Source organism: Amblyomma americanum, chromosome 2, assembly GCF_052857255.1.
Source record: "Amblyomma americanum isolate KBUSLIRL-KWMA chromosome 2, ASM5285725v1, whole genome shotgun sequence".
Classification (NCBI taxonomy): Eukaryota; Metazoa; Arthropoda; class Arachnida; order Ixodida; family Ixodidae; genus Amblyomma; species Amblyomma americanum.
In genome coordinates, this window is record NC_135498.1 from 41346108 (window position 1) to 41370847 (window position 24740).

General features: G+C 48.1%; 1 protein-coding gene across 3 annotated transcripts; it reads right to left on the minus strand.

The window, feature by feature from the left end:
• Window positions 1-65: 65 nt before the first annotated feature.
• Window positions 66-24031, minus strand: LOC144121083 (neprilysin-1-like). 3 transcript variants are annotated; one of them, XM_077654025.1, is made up of 16 exons: window positions 23848-24031; window positions 21927-22109; window positions 21294-21380; window positions 20012-20142; window positions 19473-19704; window positions 18936-19034; window positions 17250-17327; window positions 16332-16444; window positions 15500-15558; window positions 13743-13794; window positions 12160-12227; window positions 9080-9210; window positions 5092-5157; window positions 3593-3700; window positions 3190-3266; window positions 66-1891 (listed from the first exon to the last, which is right to left on the minus strand). In XM_077654025.1, the coding sequence occupies exons 1-16, from the start codon at window positions 23941-23943 to the stop codon at window positions 1792-1794; spliced, it is 1680 nt and encodes a 559-aa protein (XP_077510151.1). In that variant the 5' UTR covers window positions 23944-24031; the 3' UTR covers window positions 66-1791. The 3 variants fall into 3 exon arrangements, with proteins under 3 accessions (XP_077510151.1, XP_077510153.1, XP_077510152.1); XM_077654027.1 differs by lacking the exon at window positions 18936-19034; XM_077654026.1 differs by lacking the exon at window positions 5092-5157.
• Window positions 24032-24740: the final 709 nt, after the last annotated feature.

The following is a 24740-nucleotide window of genomic DNA, read 5'->3' on the forward strand; positions in this document are numbered from 1 at the left end:
TCTGGTCCTGCATGTCAGGAGTGCAGCCCCCAGTTTCCTGTTGTACTCAGGCACAGCCACATCTTAGCACCCTTCCCCATCAAGGACAACTGGCAGCCCTCTGGCTACTTCATTATGTGCAAATTAGAAGTACAAGGCAGTAGCTGTGCACCCTCACCATTGCAGTGCTGGTGCTTGTTCAGCACACTTGTTTGTAAAGAGCAACTTCACGACATTGAAAGGGGCTGTTAACAATCTCTTGAATGTGGCAAGTAAACACATTTAGTCCTTAGGGTGTGTTGCCGTGAACGGCTAATCAAACTTGCAGTGCTTTTCACAATGTTTAGCAGTCCCAATTGGAACTCAGACTGAGCTCGTTCATTTCTCTGTGGTAACCTTAATGCTTGTCCATATTTGGGGGATGTACCAGCTCACACGTTGGGCCTGGACAAGCACCTTCAAAATGCTGTTGCTACACGTTTTCATGGTTTCGACTGCAACGGTGGTCTAGTTGTTTGAGCATTCGCTTCGCATGCGGGAGGTGTGGGGTTCGATCTCCAGTGCCGCTGAGTACCCACCAGTGATACAATGGGCACAAGCTTTGCCCTGGTATGGTGCTCGGCTTACTTAGCGTGAAATGCTTGGGAAGTGGGTTGTTGATCCAGCCTTGAGAAATCGAAAATACCTTGTGCCATGGCGCTCTTTGGCCATAGGTGCCCTTGCGCCATAGAAATCCATAATCATCATCAATATTTTCATATTTTCATTGTTTCCTGGTGTAATCTGTCACAGAATCCACAAAACCTAATTATGAAAGTTTCTTGCTGTTTTATTTCTGTTTCCAAACAATTGCTGACAAAATTAATTGTAATTTGCAATGACAGCCCTCATTGTTTTCTTTAAAAAATGCACACTTCGTGTTGGAAGAGGTGTTTATTTCTGTTGAAGTCTGTCTGAGCTTGTTCCTACCCCTCATCGATGCCACCTTTTCACTGGGGGTGTGCTTTCACTAAGATCGGAGACACCATCTGTCCTGAGTAGTTGAAGATTCCCATAGAAAACCAGTGAGGTGCGTTATTGACAATATCGCAAAACTAAAGCGTCCGGAGGAGGGATCTGCGGACATCAATTTTTATGCTGTAACCTTATGATATGCGAAAAAATTGCGCTCACAAACTTCTCGTTCAAAAAATGCGCTTGTCCAGAATTTCTGGGAACGGTGAAACAAAACATGTTTATTCCTGCAGGAAGCAGCAAAAATGTTCTTTGATGAAAAAGGAGCACTAAAGCAATAGACGCAGTGAAAGTATGACATGGCTTTGGATTGCCGTTATGGTAATTATCAAGCGAATATATTGGAATGAAATGCTAATTGTCTGAATGTTCAAAAACTCATCTACCGATATACATACACCAATGTTTTAGTTGGCAGCTGCACAAAATTGAAGGGCAAGTGCGCATTCATCGCAGCCTGCGACGTTTGAAGTTTCAAATGCATTTACACGAAGGGTTGAAGCGACTGTCGGAACGTCATCACAGCCATCATAACTCCCCCCCCCTCCCCTTGCGCTGCAGCTGCACCCCCTTTTAATTCTGCACCCAGTGTTAGTGACGCCGCCACGCCGATACTTTACGATATGTTGAAATTATTGCAAGGGTGAATGTATAACGTGAGGCTTTGTATTTGAAGCTGGAGGTGCTCAAAAACCGTGAGGAGCAAGCAGCCCTGCCTTCGAGCTCCACGGAGGTCGGCAATGTGTGTTGCGGCCGACCAGAGGAGCGCGCGCAGCTGTCTCCCTGCAGTGGCGGCCGTCACCAGACGATGCACTTCTGCTCGGGGTTCATGATGGTGCCGACGCGGCAACCGAACGCCTCCGAGAACCGCTCGAAGTTCATCAGTGGGATGATGGTTCTGTGAGTGCAAGAGGCAGCGTCAAGATGAGAAAGGGTCTCAAGAGACACTCGCTGCTTTAGTAGCTAAAAATTTCTTAATGAGAGAACTGACGACACCATAAGTATCGCACTGTCGGTGAACATCTCAACGGGCCCAAGAAGGAAGGGAACTAGGAGGGAGTGAGAGATTAATGAGGCGCCGTGGTGAAGTGTTCCGGATTAATTTAGACGAACTGCGGTTCTTTGACGTGCGTGCACTTGCATCGCGCAGCACAGTATAGCACTTTTGATGAGAAAGCATGATATGGCTAATCGGCAAAGAAACCCGCCATCAGCGCTGACGAGCAGCAGTGCAGCAATGGTGCCAAGAATACCAGAAGTCGCCGCGGTATCAAAGAATTAAAACTGGAGGGGACACTTGGGCTCCGCCTTAAGGGTACGACGTGCCCATATATGCGAAATTGGTCATTCTCTACTTCATATTCATATATAGCGGGAAGTCCTTACCCCACTTCTGGCGCAGTGGTGCAGCGGTTAAGAGATGCGCCACTGCCCTACGATGGCAGGCGCTGCCACCGCTGGGGCTTGTGCGAGCAACCTCTCGCGACCAGTCATTAAATGCCACCTGCCACGGTGGTCAGTTTGGTTCATGGAGGAAAGAACTTTTTAGCCACTGTCGCCAATGCCGGAGAATTTTTTTTCTGGCATGGGGGTACTAACATTCTCGTGTTAAAATAAAATTTCTTTTGAAGGTGCGGGGAATTGAACTCAGGACTTCAGATTGCGAGCACGCAACCCATAAGTAACAAAACCGCATTGCTTCGAGGTGAACAAAGGTAAACCTAGTATATGCGTTGCCTTACAGCTGTATGCCAATGAGTAGGTGCGTCGTTAGAAAGAGAAAGGCAATTGAAAATAAATAAAAATAAACAATGGTTTCGCATTTAAAGCACTTAAGTAGTCGTAAGTGCTCTCAATAAGTTGCATTTCGCCTCTGTTGAAACATGGGCGCCGCGGTCGGGATGTGATTCTGTGCCTGCGTACTCGGCAGCCAAATGCCGTGACCATTGAGGCGTCGCGGCAGATACTTATGCGCACTTTATGATTCATGTACGTTGCACTATTTCTTGGTTAACGAGGAAGTTTCACTGATTGTCTGGAAGATCTCGTGTTGGGTGTGCTGAAAAAAATTTCTATGTGGCTTAAAATACTTGTGAAATAATGTGCCAGCATTGTAAAGATGTATGGCACACAGAAGAGCAGGCATTAATTAATATGGACAGTTAGAAAATTTTTGCGAAGAAGGAAGTTGCTCACCGGAAGCGGCTGGGTATCGTTTCCCGAGGGTTGAGGTACGAATACATGGACCTCTTGCGGGAAACTTCGCACCTCGACTGAAAGGGAATGAGAATGACGTCAAATATGTATATGACGAGGTGAAGTGCTACGTGGAATACTTTAATGTGGTGATTCTTTGTTTACTACACTGCCAGCCTGCAGCACCCTATCGCTAGAGAGGGGGTCCGGTGGAGAGGTAGCTGCTGCTTCTGGGAAAGCTTCTGGAGGATATCGAGGCTTCCCTTCAACAGATGCCAGGTTTCCGGAGGTAGGGGGGGATGCAGTAGCACTGCTTTTGCAGTAAAGGACACGAGCTGTGCTGCCTGTCCGCTATTGAAGAGACGTGACACAACCTCTGTGCCGGGGAGCCTTACTCACTCACCAGTGCGTATGCGATAAAGAAGACCTGGTCCATGGTGTAGGGCTCTGTCCCGGGGATGGCGTACATGCCGTACAGCTCTTCGTACTTGATCATGTACACACGGTACGCCTGTGCACGAGAATGCACGCACCAGTGTTGGCGAAAAGAAATGTGTTCGTTGACACAGGTCGGAAAGCAGGTTGACAGACTTTAAATGGTCAGCAACTTTCAATTTTCAGGGAAAAAATGACAGGATACAGTCGTGCCTCGTTAATGTGTACACTTTGGTTCCCGAGCAGAAGTGTTCATAAAGCGAGTCGTCCATAATAATCACGAATAAAAATATTAAAGAAACGCTCCGGGATTACGGACTACTTCTGTGCATAATAGCGGGCAGTGAAGTGGAAATTGGGCAATCTTGGAAGTTCCAGGCGTATTATCTGATTGCCATTACCTTTAAAACCATGCGGTGCAGGTTTGAGCAATTTAAAGCGCCTAGTACTGGTCCATGGACTGTGTGATGGCGCTTCTTGGTGCAATGAAGTATCTTCTATTACGGCTGGCACCTGGTGACTTGGGTTTTCGAAGTACTCTACAGAGAATTTTTTTTCCTGGCCATTCATGCAGTGCGGCATATAGTAAGGGGAGTCGATCGGGCGCCCTGGCAGTGTAACACATGAAACCATGTGCGCACGCATGCGCACACAAGCACGCGCACAAAAGGCAATTTCTATGGCATTCGCACTCTCGCTCTGCCTTTCACTGGTTTTCTACAGTCAAAATACAAGGGGCGGAAAATCTGGTAGCGGTGCTCGGGATTTTGTTCTGATCGCTGTCCATATAAACAGGACAACAATGCATGTGTCCCAATGGGCTCCATGCATTTTCACCCTGTCCATTGTCCAGACAGAGTTTCCATATTAATGAGTAAATATATTGAAAAAGTTTAGTCACCGGAAAAACTGTCCATAATTCGAATCCTTTATAGTAACGAGGGTCGTATTAACGGGGCACGACTGTATACCGGGATGTTGCGATGTTGCTGTACCCGTGGAAGCAGGCGGGAATGTTATAGACATGGCTTGAAATCTGTCTATAATACATGCCTTATCAAGGTGTATTATGGTTTGTGAGGTATATTATAGTTTTGCTGAATCACACATGTGACACGCGAGCACGCTTGCCAACATATTCTTGTGCTGGAGAGGGACATCAAAATGCAGACTGAAAGCAGGCACTGAACTTTCACTTTTACTTCCCACAAAAGTTATTCCAAACATGTCCAGGTATGCGTGAACAAAACCAGGGTGCTTGAGCTGGCAGTGAATTCAGTTCAGCGATTACAACTTTGAATAAATATTCATGCAGGCATGCATGCCCTTTACATAGAGCGTTATTTTTGATCGCTTGTTCTATCACAGGATATTTTCACTGATCTGTTTCCTCTTCCCTTTGCAAGAAAAACCCGTACCGACTGATAAATTCTGTTTCATATTTCTTTGCCTTGGATCCAGGCTTACCTTGAAAGCCTGCCTCAGGCCTGCGTTGTCTGCAATGTTGCTTTCGAGAGTGCCGTTTATATTAAGCTGGAAGAAACGTTAAAAACGTTGCATGAGAGACAGAATATCCCCATTTCAAAATTATTTTTCTGCCTGTCATACTTCTGCTTAAATCTTAGTTTACCTTGCTGCCATAATTAGTTTGCGCAAAAACCTTTAAATCTTCCGTCATTAGCGCAGCGAAGAACATGGTGTAGAAAATGTATTTTCCATTCAGATCACCGTGATGCGGATTTGTTTATATATACTCGTCTAGGATTAACGATCGATGCCATATTTTCAGATTGAACCGCATAAATTCACAGTACGGCAGAAAAGTTCATCTTCGGCTTAAATAACTTGCAAATTGGCGGCTATTTATTCAAGGCATCTTTCGGGCGGTGTTCTGCCTATTGTGTGGTACTCTCTGTTAAACAAGGGTAAAGAACCGGTGGTGAACTTTAATGCCTGAAACAGAGGACCCATCACTGCAAAAATTGGCCGTCTAGTGAGGTGCGCTGAGAGTGGTGAGAAGGAAAGAGCAAGCGAAGAAAAATTACCGACGATTTAGAGCGGTTAGGTCAAATTCGAATTAGGTGCTCTAGCACTTCGGTTTTCACTTCGGCTTCAGTTCCGGTTCAAGGCACGGTTTTGAAGGTCAGTCAAGTTTCAGAAAATGATGGCCGAAATCGGTGAGTGGAGGCCCCACTGCTAGCACGCAAAAATTGGAGGGGGCACTTAAGGTCCGCCTTAAGGGTATGATGCGATAGTGTTAAGCCCATATATAAGGAATTGGTTATTCTCAACTTTACATTCATAGTTCGCTGGGAGTCCTCAAACCATTCCTGGTGCAGTGGTGCAGCGGTTAAGCAATGCGCCACTGCCTTGCGATGGCAGGTGCAGCCACCGGTGGGGATTGCGAGGTCAAGGTTGAGTAGTCCCGGGAAACCTCTCACCATCAATCATTAATTAAACTGTCACCTGCCATGATGAGCAGTTTGCCCGCCATGGCAAGTCAGCCCACCAGCGCTGCGGTGCACCCCGCTACTCGCAATTTTTCTGCTCCAGCGCAGGCGGGGCCGAGATAGTCTCGCGGGGGTTCCGGAAAAAATGTCCCGTCCATCAAACGTCCCGTAACTCCCTAGGACTTGAGCAACCGCCTCGCATGTGGGAGGGGGAGTTCGATCACCAGCACCGCCCGAATGTCGGTTTCCCCTAGGCCCGGTGCTTAGTGTATTACGTCACGTGCAGTAGCGGTATGCAGTGCGCTCTAAACTGGATACTTGTCCCCATTGGCGCTGCGCTAAACGTGATGGCAACAGAGGTGCTTTAATTCTGACCGTTCCCCAAGCGACTAATGCCAAAAGCTGCCCGAGAAATGCTAGACTGCTTTCATACATACGTTTCCGGTACGTACGAGTACGGGCGGGTAAACAGAGCTAAAACATGGTAACTTTCTGGCAAACGCCTCCCACTTATCCCCCTGTCATGTGGAGGGTCCACTCAGTTACTCTTGATAGAGGACACAGGACCACAGTTATGCAACATTGTACGCTACAGCGATTCCACCCATCGGCATGGAAGTGACTAAACAACGAACAGATTCCGGGCGTTCATCTCCCCGCTGGTACTGTAACAAACGTAATGGCCGTCATCGTGTACCCTCGGGGCTCCCGAATTGAGTGGTGATCAGTGCCACAATCACCCTTGGAAGTTTTTGGAGGACACTGACCTTATAGAACAGTGGTAGAGTCACAATAATTTAAATCAATGACTCAGGTGGAGCAACAGCCGACAGGACACTGCAATTCTGAACACGCTTGAACATTCACACCACTACCACCCACACACCGCGGTGCGTCGATTAAAAAAAAAATTATGGTGGCGGACGAGGGCTAAGCGTCTCCGGATTGTTCGGCGCTTCAGCGAAGTCACCGGCAGAACTTCGGCTTTGTGGCGTTCCTTTTTTTGGCCTGGCCTGCACTACATGACCATAGTATGATCTCGTGCTGCGATATACTTCATGTTTACACCTATTCTCAGTCAAGAAAGAGTCCAGTAAAGAGGGCAAATTTTTCTCATTCGGGGTCCCGAAGAATTCATCGTCCAAGTAAAATTTCACTCGGGGACTTTTTTTTTTCCCTTGTGGGCGCTTCCTCAGGGCACTTTTTTTCAGGGAACGAGTCATCCGAGGACATATTTTTCCGTGGACATTTTTTCGTACACCCGTCTCACGGTACGTGTGCCACAAGTGACGCAATTTGATTGACGTCCCTTAGTGTTCTCCGCAAAGCAGGCGATGGTCAAGAAATGGCGCAAGAAATGGTCCGAAATGGCGATGGTCAAGAAATGGTGCAAGAAATGGTCCAACTTTGCTGAGCCACAGCGGCGAGGGTAATCGCGTTTTCAAAATTCTAAAAACTGATGTGGCTGGCCGGCTACAAATCACTAATTTCAGTGAGGCGCTCACCTGTAATAGTTAAAAACTTCACGATTAATATTTAGTTAACTTTACTATCTAACATGATTTGCCCGTTTTCTGACGTTCGCCAACGCTGGTATCACCATGCCGCAGAAAGCTTCTCTCTTCCTCAAAAACACAGTTTAAAAAATTAGTGACGGGCTTCCCTAAAACACCTGTCATGTCACATGACCGGACATATCACCCGGTTATGCGGAGTCATGGTCACGACTCAGCAAAAAGGCTGAGCTAGCGTGACATCAGCTGTCATGCGATGTCACCAAACCGGAAGTGTTCCGGCAACGTGTCATCGCGGGTGGCGTAATGTCTAAGTAACGCTAAAAACTAATTTGTGCTAAGCAAAGCCGAGGAGATCCTAGTGCTATCGCAAACCCGGCTGGTCATAAGTTTAAAGGGTTCCTGGATAAAGGAACCTTTCGTGTGCCATGAAATCGCATCTTGCTCACGCATTCCCATCGGATCGAACCATCGATATTTTCTAAAATTTTTCACCTCATGTTTAACTATGGGCTTAAGGTATGAGACTCGCCTCAGCAGCAGAGTGCTCTAACAGCGCAGCCACCGTGGTCCGACTGTGCACCTGAATGTTCGGTGTTGTTAGTGCGTCTGTGTACTGCTCACACACAAAAAAAACAGCCATTGATGAAATGGCAAGGACTTGGTTTAACGACATGTCACGTCGCTATATTGGACACTCGTGGAAGCCATCATTCAGTTTGCTGCTATACGCCGCCAACTGTTTCGCGCCTCAGATTACTCAGCCACGGATCAGATTTCCAGCCTTGTAACTGCGCTCCTTCATATCAGCCGGCAGGCAAGAGCGCATAAAGGTATTTTATAGTTTCCCATTTGATTCCTTGATCACACACGCAGGCCGGAAGTAAGCTGTCTCCTCGCAGACTAGCAGTGCTTTGTATGGTGTTGTATATGCATTGCCTTTATGTCAACTCCTACCAGCCTGGAGACAATCAAGAAAGCCAGTTCACCGAGCCCGATGCAAACCAAAACGGAGGAAAAAAAACTCTATGGAAGCAATGTACCATAGATGGAGTACAGTGTCCAAAGCAGCAGCGCAGTCCGGTATATGAGAAATGGCAGCTTGTGCGAGATCAATGGACTGAAGTCGGGCTGAATGTATTGATGGAAAGATGGAATTGATCTATGCAACGGTATTCTGCGCTCTTTCTGCCACCGGTCGCCGCGGTGTGCTGACGGCGCCTTACTGCCTTGACTGTAAAAGGCTTGCACGTGACACCAAGGACGCCATGGTGGTGGATATAAGGCATAGATTCCACAACTTTTCAGGAGGTGGCGATAGTGGATTAGATAAGGGTGGAGCCTTTCTCAACGGTTTTAGCGCATCAACGTGGCAGCCACTGTGACGTCGGTTCAAGGTACAGAGGTCAAAGCCTGATGCATAGATCCGTGAGCCTTCGGTGTCGCGGGGTGGCTCCGATTTGTGCACAGAGTGAGAGGGGGGCCACCCACCTTTCGGCCGGTGACGGGGTTGGTGAACTGGTCGTACTGCTCGAGCAGGCAGCGTGAGCCCGTGATGAACTTGCGGTGGGTCTGACGCGACCACCACTCGACCAGCTTGCCCCGGTCATCGTACATGGCGCCTGCGCACAGCGCCCACAAGCATACATAGAGTGTCCACGCCTAAATGATCCGCCTGACCTCAGTCATTGGTTACGCGCTAACTACTGAATTGACTGACTTCACTCACGTACCACCAGCGAATACGAGACATTAGATATTATAGTTTCTAGATACTATTAGTAAGTCATGTTCTAAGCTTGATTTCGTTATCCTGAAACAGGCACGTAGCCAAAAATTTTTTTCTGGAGGGGCCCCGAGAGCGAAGCACCCCCCCCCCCCCCCCGAGGTGGGGGGCTCTTCCTTTTTGGATACATCCCTGTCCTGAGGCATAAACAGTGTTGCAAAAGGAGAGTCGTGGGGAACGCTGCATGTCGACGTTTTTTGAAAGTACAGTGGTCTAAAGCGCGCCGAATATGCTCTGCGGAGTAAGTCGGCGCCATTTAACGTTAGACTCTGGGTTTGAGTGATGCGCCCCGTGCGCATGCGCGGCCAAAGTAAAGCGGTGCCTGCTCGTGGGTTCTCGGCCTCATTGCCTCTCAGTGCTTACGCTTCACGCCGCCAGGGCCGCGCTGAATATTATGTAACAGCGGCCGGAAAACCAACGCGTTTCGCGCGAATCGCGAGGTGCCTAGGCAAGCAAGTGATATCGGGTGACCGTGCGTTTCAAAAGCAAGTGTAAGCGGATGATAGCGCGTTTCAAACACGCACAAGGCTAAGAGTGCGAGAAGGGGCCCTGGCTTAGTTGGTTGTTTGTTGTCCGTTTTCGTTTGGTCCGTATAAGGTTAGCGCGTTAACCACCACGCACCATGCGTTGCAGGCGTATTGCTTGCGTGTCTTTGCGCTGTGCTATCAGCTACAAGGGACACCGCATTTGGCACCCGCGCAGATCTAGGAACTTGATTGCAGAAACGCGCGATCATCCGCTATCACTCGCGCTGGCTTTCCTGGCCGTCTCGTTACACTCGTGGAACACGGCGGCATGGCGACGCCCTGGCCACCGTCAGAGCGTCGCGAATGCAGGCAGCGCGTCTCTGGAGGCACGAAACGAACTCGCAAGGTAGGGGCTTGACAAGGAAGCGATGAGCAAGCATCCCTCTGTTTTTACCGCGCATGCGCACGGGGCGCATAACTCAAACCCAGCGCCTAACGTTAGATGGCGCTGGCTTTCTCCGCAGAGCACCGTCGGCGCGCTCTAGACAGGGCTGCTCACCAGTGTACACGTAAACAGAAAGACATTAGCGCAATGTCCAGGAGTGGCGAAGATGTTAAAATGATGGATTAGACCGAAAGGCCCGATTTAATAGTCTTCTTGGTGCCCGATATGATTCAGCACATTTACTTCCCTGATAAATCATCAGGAAGACAACAGGTGCAGGGAACGTCTATGGGCTCAGTGATGTATACATGCCATAACCGAAAATTCCCTCAATTAGACCGAAAATTTCCTATTTCATGGCCTTTTTCCATACAGCAGGTTGAAAACTGCGCTGAAATTGGGACAATTTCGATCCATAAATTTTCCTGAAACAGTAAAAATTTCTCGCCAAATCCGATCCCTGAAAAAGTGAAATTTCCCTGAATCTGTCATCACTGTCTATAGACAGCTGAAATTCTCACCTCGGTTTTAAATATCTTTGGCTATTTCCTATACTTTCTAATGAGTCCCGAAACTGTAACAGTTTTGTGTGCCCATAGCATAGCGAAGGCTTCGGTTCTGGCTGTTTTGACGTTATTGGTTGCATAATAATTTTCGCACAGCCGCATTTTTACAAGCTTTTGCAACACTATACGTGGCACTTGAGGCATAAATAAACGTATCACGTCGATGTTGCGCTCGTAAGAATTCTCACGGTTAAGCTTTATGGTTAAGCAGAAGGGGAGACAGCCGCCGTGGTATAGCTTGGTTGGTAGAAAATCTCACGCGACGCAGTGCATGCGGATGTCGTGGGTTCAGCTCTCACTGGCTTCATGCTATATTTTCTTCTACATTCCCTCGTTAACAACTGCAGCAGCAGCAGCAGCAGAAAAGAAAAAAAGTGATATTTTTTCTACTTTCCATGGTCTAAAAGATATTTGTATCGTTTCGCATGTATCCTTAACGATCCCCTCACATCCTCTGCTGTCCTTGCCTGCTCATAGCGAAATTTAGGTTTCTTAACGATGAGGCCAGTAAACTTTGCTGAGAAGGAGGAGGAAGAACATTTACTGAAAAAGCTTTGCCGATATGGCTGCGGTTGGAGGGATCCTGAAATGATTTTGATGTTCATGTTCTAGTGCAGCAGATCGGCAGAGGCGGTGTTTGCGAGTATTCCAGTCAAATTTAAAATCTCTGCGTGGACCTTATAATTAAAAAATTTAAAAGATTGCTACTCGCAGTAACACGCAACCGTTTAGCGAGAAACCTCATCGCGCATTCTTAGGCGTCCCTGCCCCGACAACTTAAGTTGGTAATCTGTGCGAGCCTTCTCATTGGCCGTGTACAGGTGGCGTGGGCGGGATGTGGCGTGGAGAGGAGCAGTCCCGACTTGTTTTTATTTTCTTTTTCTGCCGCGTCGGCGTGCATGAGCTGAGCGGGACCATCGGGAGCATCATTTTTAATCGCCGATGTCTTAGGTTTTAATGAAGCTAGCTTAAAAATTTTGGCGGTGCAGTGCCGAGTGATGGAATACCTATGGCTTGTGCGTTTTTTCCTAACGTCATTAAATATCTTTTCATGGTTCCTTTAGGCGCAACAAACTATACTATTTTCTTTACGCGACGCTTGACAATAGGGCACCGAAACGCGCCTTGTATAATGCTGGTCGCGCTTGAACGATTGCTGTGTACTGGCTGACAGAGGAGGTATGAAGGCTCGATTCAACGACTCAGCCCCTAACCTTCACAGCGATATTTTCAGAAGGCATGGCGCTGAATGAATATTGATACTTAAACAATGCATACGCGCAATATGGACATGCCTGTATACGCACCGTGTTCGCCGAAGCCATGCGTGATTTCCTGGCCAATGATGGAACCGAGGGCGCCGAAGTTGATGGGTCTGGAAAGACGATAAAATTTTAGACGAGAAGTGTGTTCTGTATAGACTAGTGTGATGTCTTATGCATCACAAGTCCTGAAGGTGCATACTATTCCTTTTACAAAAAAAAAATTGAACCGCCTATAATTAACTACTTCCAGTTAAAACTCGAAAATTTAAGAACAAAGGTAAGAAGCCATAGACTACAAAAAATGATCGAAACAATGAGCACGTTTAAAACGCAATTTGTATAAGCGCTTTATTGAGACCTAAAGCGAAAAGACGTTACAGTTACTATGACACGGCGAAATAAAGTTTATAGCCTATGGCGTTATAAAAAAATGACAGTATAGGCATATTCTTTTCAGTAACAATGTAGTTAAATCTGGTCTGGAGACAGCTCAACCAAGTTTTAAATCGAAAGATCTACAACCACATTGAATTGAACGGTATCACTCAAAATGGAATGGTTACATCAGGTACACAGCAAATTGATTTAATGATCTGTTTATTTGTTGCCTGCAATGCACATGATAACTAAAGTACTCGGTCTATACTTTTTTTTTCAGTTCCAAGCGCAGCAGACGAAACAATGTTTCATTCTACCTCAAAAATAGCGGCAGTATGGATGTAGATGTCATTCGACCGGTTAAGCATGCGCTAGATCTTATATCACTAGTGCTAGAACGTATTTCCAACGCTATTTTTTCTAGCGGAACATTTTTGTAATTTTATTGCTGACATTATGAAGGACTATGGTAGATGTGCAGTCATAGATATCATCCAGTATTTTTACTTAAGGCTATTCTACATGCTGATTCAATCATTAATTTAACTGCCACCTGCCACGGTGTTGACGTTGAGTTTGCTCGCAATCTAACAGTCAGGTTGTGATGACGCCAGAAGGTCACGTGACCTAGGTGGCCCACTTAAGCTGCCGCAGCGGCCGTTGCCTGCGAGGCTTGAAACGGTCTCCGGCGCCAACGCCTACGCAAGACAATTTTTTCCGACATGTAGGCCCTAACGCACTCGCGTTAAAAATGCAGTTCGAATAACTGTGAAAGTTCCACATGGCAGCCATAAAGACGCCGTTTTTTAGTGAAGTGAATGCGACACGTGCACCTGAAACCTATAGAACAATGTTCATCAAGCGCTATGAGGAAAACATTTTAAGAAATAACTACCCGCTTTTTAAGATAAAAAATTATTCCCTAAAATACATGCACGTAACATTCGCCAATTTCAAGAATGAAAAACTCCGCGCTTGCGAAGAAATGATGGGCAACAAATGTTGAAGTATAACCTCGCATTTTTCTCGAATCAACTTATGAAGTGATCATGTTTTGGTATTATTTACGTATGCATGCTGTACGTTGCTGTGTACACGGGGCCGCGAACCCCGTCAAGCTCATCTTGAGGCTTTTTGTCGGCTGTCCTCAACACCATTGGAGTTGAAAATAAGCTGGCTGAAGAAATAATAAGCTGCGCTGTTTGAATCGATTCTCGGCTGAGTGTGTTGCAGAATGGGTTACTCACGGAGGCATCTCCAGCAGAAAGAATGGGTACTGGATGTAGTCCACCGGCAGAACTGAGGGTGGGAGGGGCGAAAAATGTCATTTGAAGTCTATATAGTATCCCCTCTACTAGATTGCCTTCGAAATATTCTAAAGAAGTTCACGGCCTGCGCATGAGCAAGCGGAAAACAAGGGGAATGTTTTTGTGCCTGTGGCGTGATGCTCCTTACCAAAGCGTGCGCTCGTGCCAAATCGCGCGGTTAACAACGTTGGTAAGAAAAAAAATCGGAAGCCTCAAGATGCATGCTGTGCCATCATTCACTGCCTGTGTTGGACATGTATTACGTAGCATGGCCAAATCTCGATTGTAAACCGAATCTAACAGTAATCGAGCGAGAGATAATAGTAGGGGTATAGTCGATTACCATCAACAGGCTTTTTCGGAATGTTCAACATGCGCGGACCAAGTTGCGCAAAGTGGAAAAATTACTGCTGTTTAGAGGATTCACTGGCCTTCTCGGAGAGTAGTACAGCAGAAACTCTCTCATTTTGCTAAAGCTGGATTCACGCGACGAACCATTGGTCCGCGGAACGATCGTGGAATATAGGCATCACGGGACGTCCAACTTACCGCCCCAGGAGCTCTGCTCCTGGCCCACGTGGGTAAAAAAAATAATAATAATTGGTTTTTTGGGGAAAGAAAATGGCGCAGTATCTCTGTCTCATATATCGTTGGACACTTGAACCGCGCCGTAAGAGAAGGGATGAAGGAGGGAGTGAAAGAAGAAAGGAAGAAAGAGGTGCCGTAGTGGAGGGCTCCAGAATAATTTCGACGACCTGAGGATCTTTAACGGGCACTGACATCGCACAGCACACGGGCGCCTTAGTGTTTTGCCTCCATAAAAACTCAGCCGCCGCGGTCGGGGTAAAAATGCCGAGTGCATGTTTAATCCGATTCAAACTCCCTCGTCGGACCTTCACCTTTGCAGGTGACGGTAAGCGGATTAGACATGCACAAGGTTTTTCGCCATGCTACGTAGACCAGCATCGGGATCTAAGCGCGAACCTCATGGGGCGGAAGTGGGATGTCACGTGAGCCCTGGTCCTCGGTGGTCCGCGGGCCAATGGTCTCTTCTGTGAAGACACACAGGCGAAGAAATTACGGACACACTCAATATAAAGCTAATTCCGCCTGCACATAATACGATCACTACCACTGTTCGGCGCTTTGCTTATGGTAAATTATCAGTTTGGCTGCGACGGAGCGTGCCACTGCTGGATGCGCGTGGCATCAAATGTATATACCGCAGATCAAGCAATATGATAGAATGCCTGGGCTGTTGGAAGTCGCACCAAGCTGGGCCTGTGACAACGGGAGGCAGCTTAGCTCTACGATTTCACGGCTGTAAATGTCCGCTGCTGTTCTATGCCTGTCTACTCTGTGACTTAGACGAAAGACGCGAGCTTTGATCCGTATGAAGCGTGTATACATAGCAGACTAAGCGATCTTCTCTTGAAAAGCAGCAGTATTCCGAGCTTTTTATAATGAGGAAGCGAGTCTACAGAGTTATGAACAAAATATAAAATTGAAATCTGGATATTTCGGACTCGATAAAGATCAGTTAAGAGAGCCTTTTTCAAGCAATTATGTTCACAAGGTGCATCAATTCGAAAAAGTAGAAAGTTTCATTTAAGTTCGAAATTGCGACGCCAGTCCACATACTCTCGACTAAGAGCTTGGAATTCACCTTGTTTATGTCAAGTAACTGAGATGCTTACGAATGTAGTTGCCAAGATGGCTGTAGAAAGTCGAGCCGTCAATGCTGCCAGGATACCAGCTGAAAAACAGGTCGGCGACTTAAACACCGAAGCGACATCGTGTCTGCTCGGTGGTGCTAATTGGAGCGTGACAACTGAAAAATCAACCGGGCACCCCATCTACAGCTGATACGTGAAAACAGGTCTACTGCGCTCTCTCCGTAGTATTTTCGCATTGGATAACGTCAAGCGATTATTCTAGTTAAATGAATACTGCTCATTTGACAAGTGCAAAGATTTAGGGCATGCCTTCAAGAAACGTACGGCCAACATGTACGCAGCAGCTTCCCGGTTTGCACCGTTCTTTCTCCTGCTGCATGTTTTCGTCAAAGAGAACAAAAATGTGAAGACAAAAACCTTGGGAAAACGAGGAGTAACCTTAACCTTTACTTCACTAACGCGCATCAGTTCTGTATCACATACGTTTTCAGAACCACCAACATATCTCTAGTCGAATGAAGAGACAGGGTAATTGGATTTACATAGCGAATGCGTACTATAGCACATAGTCGTAAACCGGGACGACCAGTGTCAGCGGCGCCTGCGCAGTGGCCAGGTGGGGACGCACACCTACCACTGCACATAAACAGCTGGCACATTTACGCTAGTCAATCTCCGCTATGCTACGTCATGCTCGAATCAAGTTAACACATGCGCGAGCATCTAGTTTTCAGCGAATCAAAATGAGCAGTGCAGGGGTTTCCCCATGAAACATTTGCAGCAACGAGAGAGAGAGAAGGCTAAGGCATATCCTGTACTACACAGGGGTGCGTATTGTCACACGCATACTCACCCGAAGTCCGGGGCCCTGCGCACGTTACGCAGCTTGGAGAACCCGATGCGGCTGTGGATGAGGAGCACCTTGAGGAAGCTCACGAAGAACTCTTCCTTGCGGAGGTCGGTCAGCTGCGAGGCGATGGGCCAGAACACAGCATGAAGGCCATTCAAATTTCTAGGCCAAGCCGGCAATGATAACGTTTTTTTTTTATTCTCTGCACAGATGGAATGAGCATCCGCTCGCATCCATGAACAAGTTTTTGCTTCGGGAACCCAGAGTAGACAGCTGTTAGCGTCCGCGGGAGCCACCATAATTTGTGATCATGCCGCGCAGTAAACAAGGGAAAGGAATAGTCGCGGAAAGGGCAAATGTGTTAAGAAGCGACCTGTCGCCAGCTTTAGAGACATGACGCCGCGAACGGGAGAATTACGAATGCGAAGGCACACATTAAAGAACTTTTATAAAATTTTGCGCATGATGGCCTTAGCTGCTTATGTGCAACTGAACCGAACCCAACACAACACATAAAATTTTGCCAAAGAAATGTTTGATGGGCGCACGGTATCCCGGCGAACGTTACTGTCAATTAGCCCGTATAAAAATAGCACGTCGAATTCACTAAGGAAAAACCAAAAGCAAACATTACGTATCGGTTCGGTAGTATCAGTATCTCACCAGCCATCTTACACCGTTTCAACATTGCGAAATGACTTCATTAATGATGCAACAGCTAATGAGGCGAAATTCATTAAGTATACCCGAAGCAGGCCAAAAATTGTAGATGTAGTCATTGCTCCAGTCGCAAAGCTCGCACGTGGACCGTGCTTTCCTTAGTTATACCGAAGCCCGTAACGGTCATGCTTAAACCTGTTGATCAGAAAAGATAAGTAAGGATAAAATTGGACATTGGCTCTTAAACTGCGGCATACTTACGTCCCTGTAGTACTCGTCCAAGTCGCGGTCACTCCTGATCCACGGAGGGTAGCCGATGTTAAGCTGCAGATGGTGGAGCTGCAGCAAGAAAAACAAAGAAAACGTGGGCGCGGATGCTGTTGCAACGAAAAATCAATTTTGAGAAACCGAAGGGGATTACTGTTTACGGTTTAGGGGAGGTTGAACGTTCCAAAGCGACTCAGGTTATGAGGGATGCCGTAGTGAAGGGCGGTCGCCGAACGATACTGCAAATTTATGATGATGAATTTTTATGGCGCTAGGGCAGCGTTAACCAAATAGCGCCATGACACAAGGTGTTTTCGGCTACACAAGATGGGGTCCATTCCCAAGCAGTTCACGCAGATGAGCCGAGCACGAGGCCAGGGGAAAGCTTGTGCCCACGGTATCAGTGGTGGGTACCCGGTGATATTGGGGATCGAACCCTGCACCTTCCGCATGCGAGGCGGATGCTCAGACCAATAGGCAACCGCTGTGGTAATGCTGCAATTTGCCTTCAGCAACTCTAGTTATAATGATGAACTAGTTTGCCTTCAGCAACTCTAGTTATAATGCTGAACTAGTACCTGACCAACTACTCAACTTTTGTAAACTTTCAACAACAGCCTACCGTTCAAAAACAGTCGAAGGACGAAATTAGCGTGTTCTAAACTGCAGCATTTGCAAACGAGAAGTGTTATTTTTTCTTACTCTATAGGACTGGTTCCAAGCATGGCTACTAAATGTCTAAGACGTGCAACAGGAGAATATCTTTGCGTCTCAGGATTGTAGTCTAACCAAAAATTTGAAACAAGCTAAAATGGCTTCTAAGTGTTTTCAGCTGCATCATTGATTTCATGAATATGCTCAGTGAACTCAGTTTTGAAATGGCTGTGAACTTGCAGTAATTGTTTTCGGTGTCTGCAGTGCAACTCTACTATTCCGTAAGGAACTAGCACCTTTCTCAACCTCTCATCAGGGCTTCTAGTTCTTTATGCTTTCCCCTTAAAAAAATTGGGATATTGACTGGTACTGATATATTCAGACTTGAAAAGTTTTTCCCTCGACAGGGTGGTGTTGAAGGCTGCCTGAAAACTCGATTTAGAGTGACAGGACGCGATAGGGTAACCTGAGGGATGTTCAAGACACATTACTTTACTGGGCTGTGACGTTTTATTTGACGGAGATTCAATGGTGTTACCTTCGAATTTAGGTGAAGAATTAGCCTTTCCCGGTACTTGTACACATTTTGATAGAACGCTACCAGCGGCTATGCGCTTCTGCCACCGGTACACTATAGTCTTTGGATGCCATCGCGGATGTATAGGGGCTGCTGTTGAAACAGATAACGGCGCGCGGAACGGAACTGGTGGTGTCTTTGTCGGATGTCCTTTCTTATTGAGAACGTGTCAAAAGCGTGATGACATCAGTACAGGTGAGGCAAGACAGTCATCGTCATGCTTCTGCCATGATACAGCAGCTGTAGTTCATCACTGATAGTGGTGACCATATCGAAAATTGACACGCTTCAATATCTTTAGTACATCACTTCAACTAATTGCAGCATAAAGGAGGAAAAACTTTCTGAACACCACGGGGATATAAACACGTGCAGCACTGCGGTGTAGGGAGCAATCGTTCCTTCTAATCGTTGGTTGGTGCTATGTCGCCTTGGGCACACCGACCCACCTTCTGCCGGGCCCTGTCCTTGGTCTCGACGTCCATCCAGGTGTTCATGTCGATGAGGACGGCGAATGCGTCCCGCACCTCTTCAGCCAGGTCGTACACCTAAGGGCGTCGGTGGAAAATGAAGTCACGAGGACGTTGGAACGCATCCAGTGTGAAGCGTCACCCAAACCGTGTTACACATGCTGCGCCGTCGCTAAGATTTGTGCACTGTGTGACTGCACCTTGATGAGCAAACTATACATGGGACAAGAGGCTAGAAGAACTGCGCCAGCGTATACATCTTTAGTAGGAAGCATCTTATAGGAAAACTAGACGACGCGAAGAGGCTGTCGGAGACGTTAACCTGATAATGCTGACGAAAAATGACATACGCCTGCTCGCTCGCTCCCCCTCTCTGCATCATTCGAGGGGACTGTGTCTCTGACAGTCAGCATTGCTTTTGTTGTGCGCGCGAAGGGTAAATGACGTGTATCGACGGCGCATGCGAATCATAGTGCAGTTCCAACGGCCCATGCGTGCTTCAGACATCGAGCGCACCTTGCGGTAGCGCTCGGCCGGCTTGCTGATGTGCCGGTCAAAGTAGAGCCGCCCCACGGCGAAGAACAGCATCTGGCTGGTGAGGCGCACGCACTCGCGCGGCAGTTCGACGATGTCCTGCACCAGGTAGCGGTAGCGGTCGAAGCGGAAGCGCGACCGCCGGAACCGGTCCATGGTGTGGATGCCCATCGTCTGCACGATGCGCCAGCCGATGTAGTTGGCCACCGTCGAGCTGCGAGGCAGAGGGAGAGATGGGGGGAGTAGATGAGGTTGCGGCCACGGGACCACTGCGAAACGAGCTTGCCTGTCTACGAAAGCGGCTGTATGTGGGGGTTTCTCCGGGGCATCTACTACGGGTACCACCTGGTGACCTAGACCTAACACCAACTACTGCCGGCCTCCGAAGGACAACGGCCGCCTGAGCCATATGGGGCTTATGGCGCTGCCAGGAGGCAGACAGAAGGTGCGATAGAGCCCCCGCTGTGACAGCATCGCCACAGGCAGAAACGATAGTCAGAATGAATATGTCGTCAACTCACCTGGGCACCTCCTTGAGGAGCCGCGAGAGACGCTTCAGGTAGAGGGGATGCATCACGACAACGTGGTCATCGAGGTCCAGGGACACGCCCACGTCCTTGAGCACTATGTTCAGGAAGTACACCCAGCGGATCTGCGGTGGCCACCAGGGTGCGTTAAGGTAGCGTTCGCCATAAACACTATTTGTGTTACGCTAGAGGACAGTTTATAAAACGCCACGAGGCAACAGTTGAGCACAACGCATTCGCACCGTACACAATGCCTTTAGAACGAAACTTGCAGGCAGCACGGTTATCCCGAACTATCATCGTGGTTTAAAATGCGTTCACAGTATTTCGGTACAACAGAAAATCGGGCCAGCTGAAAATTGATGTCAAGCTGTAGAGTGAAAAGCCAGGACATCATAGAAGATATGCATGCGATTGCGGTGCACTCAGCTCACAGTTGAACTTTCAGCTGCACGTGAGATTACCTGTGTTCAGACCTCCTCTTTTTTCAGTGCCGCATTTGTCGCAGTGCTATTCGGTACGTATGGTTGTGTTCGTAACGTTCACATATCCTACTGCGCGGTCAGACATTCAGATTCATATTTCACAGCAAGTAGCCAGAGGCTGAGACGATCAACGTGAAACACAGAAAACAGGACATGCTTGATAAACAAGAACAACACTGGAACCTCAATTCTGCGCGAACGTTTCGAAAAATGAGCCTACGTTTGCCGAGGCTAAGACGGATCTTATCCGTCGTGCGAAGGACGAGATGGGCCATTGCTCGGCGCGAGACTGCGTTCAGCCTGGCTGCAGGCGGACTGCCCTGTTCCCGATGACTCAATCCACCCGTTTTCTTTGAACAAACCCTACCCTTCCGTTGAAACGTTGGGACGAAACTAACAACATAGTTTGTTCAAGGAATTAATCCCACTTGATCGTGCCCGAAGTCCGAATGTGGAGTTTCAGCAGCAAAAAAATTATCGGCTTGACCCCAGCTGAGGTGCTGCGGTCGCGGACTAGAATTTGGGTAACATTTCTAGTTTTTATCTACAGATAGCTGCAATTTAAGATGAAACACATTTTCCGCGTAAAAAACGCGCTTTTTTTGTTCAGAGTAGTTTTCCTTTGGTCTGATAAGTACCCCGAATGATGTCTCAACTTCAGTGCAGAAGTACAGGATTCGGTCTTATATGCAAACTGGCTGTTCCTTTTAATGCTGGAGCTGTCTGTACCTCGTGTGGGAGAGAAATTATGAGCTCGAATAAAGGAGAGCGAGTGTGTGGCGCTCCCTCACCTCCGGTATGGCGCCTTCGAGCATCTTGAGCGACATCAGATTGTAGACGCTCTGCGGGTTGCGTACCACGGTCGGCGGCTCCGAGATCTGAGAAGATGCAAATAAAAGCCAGTGCTATTCTCAGGCGGCAAGTCCGAATCAGTGTTCTCCGACTTTCGTTAGTTGCCGGCCCCGATACGGCAGCAGACACACTTTGTTGCGTGGTGCCCAAGTTGGAGAGTTTCCACTGAGCGCGATCGACCTTGCTGTTTTCACGTGCATAAAAAGTTAAGCATTCCGCGTAATAACAATAGCATATTCTCATTGTGATTCGAAGGAACAGTCCTCTCATGCGCGACATTGTTTTCAGTAATCCACATTCACTAGTTCTGCGTATCAGTTGCTGGAAAAGTGAGAAAATACCGCAGTAAAACAAATCAGCGATTAGTACTTGATGATTAATAGATTCTTACGTTAGCAAAAGACTGCAGACCATGAGGCAAGGCGTAGTGGAGGGCCGCTACGTGGATTTCTTAAAACTTATACCGAAATAATTTGCTTTGCTAGTTAACGTATACGAAGGACATCTTGAGCATGCATCCCACGCTGGGTCCGTGCCAGTCCTCATGGCGAGTACCGGGAGGGTGCACTCACGGCGGCGAGCTTGGCCTCGAAGGAGACGATGTCGTTGACGATGTCGGCGGCGGCTACGTTGGCGCCCAGCAGCAGGGCGCAGCGGTAGATGTACAGCTTGTACCGGTGCAGGATGCGGAAGAAGGGCGTGCGGTAGCGGCCCCGAAGCACGGCCGTCTCCACGCCGAACGAAGGCTGCCCGATCTGCGTCGGACATATCTCTTCCGAATGCGCGCCCAGCAGCAGACGCGTACGTTCCAGAGGTTTCATTTCCTTATTAACGCGACAGCGTTAAGGAGCTTGTGTCGCAGAAAAGCCAGTGTCGTCGGCGTCGTTGGCCGTGAGCGAAAAATGGAGCATCTCGGTGGACACCTGAACCGCACCGCAACGGAAGGGATTTTACTTCCCTTACGGCGCGGTACGGGTGTCCAGCGAGAATTGCGACAGGCGCAATTCCTTCCCTTAAAACCAATTTTCATTCCATTTTCCTTCCCTTACGGCCCGGCTCGGCTGTCCACCGAGATATGTGAGACAGGCGTCCTTCCCTTAAACTGTCCAACGGGCCACGCGTCGCCCGTTCGGCGTTCCGTGCACTCCTTGGCAACGCTGCAACACGCTGTAGCGTCTCACTCTTAAAGACAAAGATTAAGCGTCCTCCAAATTTTTGCCTTCCCTCGAAGCCCTAATGACTATGGCGTGGTATGATATGGTATTGTAGGCATGGTGTAACGGAGCATCGTACGGTATGCATGATATGGTATGGTATGGTATGTTGTGGTGTGGTATGGTATATAGGGGTTTTAACATCTAAAAGTGACACTCGGGATATGGGAGATGCCTGTAGTGGAGGGCTTCAGATAAATTTCGACCACCTGGGATTCTTTAATGGGCACTGACATTAGAGAGTTTTAGTTTCACGTACGTAGAGGCTTCACGTACGTAGAGCTCTTGCGGGTGACCAGTGCGCATGCGCAGAACGCAAAGGGTATGCGCCAGTCTCACGTACGTACGTGAGATTCGGATTTTTACGTTGCGGTCTTTGCGTTGCTCGCGTACGTAGCGTTGAAAAACATGGCGGCGCCCTGCCCGCCGCTTCACAGCGATAACAGCTTCGTCGCTAATCCGTCGAGGCGATATCGTGTTCTAAACGGTTGTATTCGCCTTCGATTTGCCCATTCTTACCCTCGCATAAGGTTTCAAGCGACAAATAGCTTTTGTTTTTCAGACAGAAGGGCAATTTTTCAGCTGTTAAGCCTGACGAAATAGCGTTGGTCGTCGTCATAGCAACGGTCTCGCTATGAATGGCTTGGCTTAAAGACTTATCTTGGATGATTTAGGCTACAACCAGTGTCTGTGTTTCTTAGTAGATGGCGCTAGGCTTAACGCGCGGCGTGCTTCGCGTACGTGTAACTATAAGGGTTTCAAACGACCTGCGTGCAGACTACGTAGACTTCTCACGTTTACGTACGTGAACCCTCAACGTACGTGAAACTAAAACTCTCTATTACGCAGTACACGGGCGTCTTGCATTTTGGCTTCATTGAAACGCGGCCGCCGTGGGCGGTATTCAACTGCCTCCTCGGATTCGGAAGCGGGGCGCATTTAACCACTGAGCCACCGCGACAGGTAAAGTGCATGGTATGATAGGGCACGGTATGATAATGATATGGTATAGTATCGTAAGGTATCTATATGGTACGGTATTGTTTCATTTGGTACGGTACGGTACGGTGCGGTTCGGTACTGCGTGGCCTGGTACGTGGCATGACATAGTGCACCGGTCACTATAGGTGTGAAGAATACCACTACACAGCGGCGAACGTTAATTCTTAACTAATCCGTGCACTGTGGTGGGCAACAGTTTTCCACTCATTTGGTGTATTGGTGTGAAATGCGCGAAATGCACCGACCGAAGCTGTCGGGGACCGCTTGCAATACTCACGTAGAGGATGTACCGCTCGCTGTTGTGGTAGTCTAGCTGGGCGCTGACCGAGATGAGCGCGTCGAGGCGCAGGTCCCGCACGGCGTTGCCCAGCATGTAGAAGACGCGGAACTGCTGCGTCCGGTTCACCACGGGCCAATGGGGCAGCTCGTAGTGCGCCAGCAGGTCCTCCAGCGGCTTGGTGCCCTTGCTGTTGCGAAGGTCTGCGCGCCCCCCAAATGGAAGCACGGTGCATATGAAGATGTGCGCGAAAGACAACGCTCGGACACGGCATAAATAAGAAGGCACGAATGCGGCTCTTGCACTCTGTACTAATGACGCCACTAAGGGCATATGCAATAAAATTAATGTGGATTAGCTCAGCTAATCCCGGATATACAAAGCGAGAGATGTCGGCGTTGACAATGTTCTAGATGGCGACGGCTTTGAGGAAAGGAAGGGCGCACAACTGGCTCCCTGGATATGCGGACGCCGGAGTTCCCGGGTTCGAACCCGACCGCGGTGGCTGCGTTTTTATGGAGGAAAAACGCTAAGGCGCCCGTGTGCTGTGCGATGTCAATGCACGTTAAAGATCCCCAGGTGGTCGAAATTATTAAGGAGCCCTCCACTACGGCACCTCTTTCTTCCTTTCTTCTTTCACTTCCTCCTTTATCCCTTCCCTTACGGCGCGGTTCAGGTGTCCAGCGATATATGAGACAGATACTGCGCCATTTCCTTTCCCCCAAAACCAATTAAATAAATAAATAAATTCGTGCTTTGATATATGTGGCGGTGGTGAGAGAAAGGTGTGGCCTGAATGCATTAGCGCTGACAGCGTTGTGGCTGACATGCGGAACTGCAGCAATAGCTGGGCCGCAGCGGCCATTTGGTGATCAATCTCTCGCGATGAACCA

Coding starts and splice junctions, on each gene's coding strand:
- LOC144121083 (XM_077654025.1), bottom strand. CDS start 23,943: ATGCTGGGCAACGCCGTGCGGGACCTGCGCCTCGACGCGCTCATCTCG. Junction 12,228..13,742: donor TTTCTGCTGGAGATGCCTCC/GTGAGTAACCCA, acceptor TCGTCTTTCCAG/ACCCATCAACTTCGGCGCCC. Junction 1,892..3,189: donor ACGATACCCAGCCGCTTCCG/GTGAGCAACTTC, acceptor TTGCACTCACAG/AACCATCATCCCACTGATGA.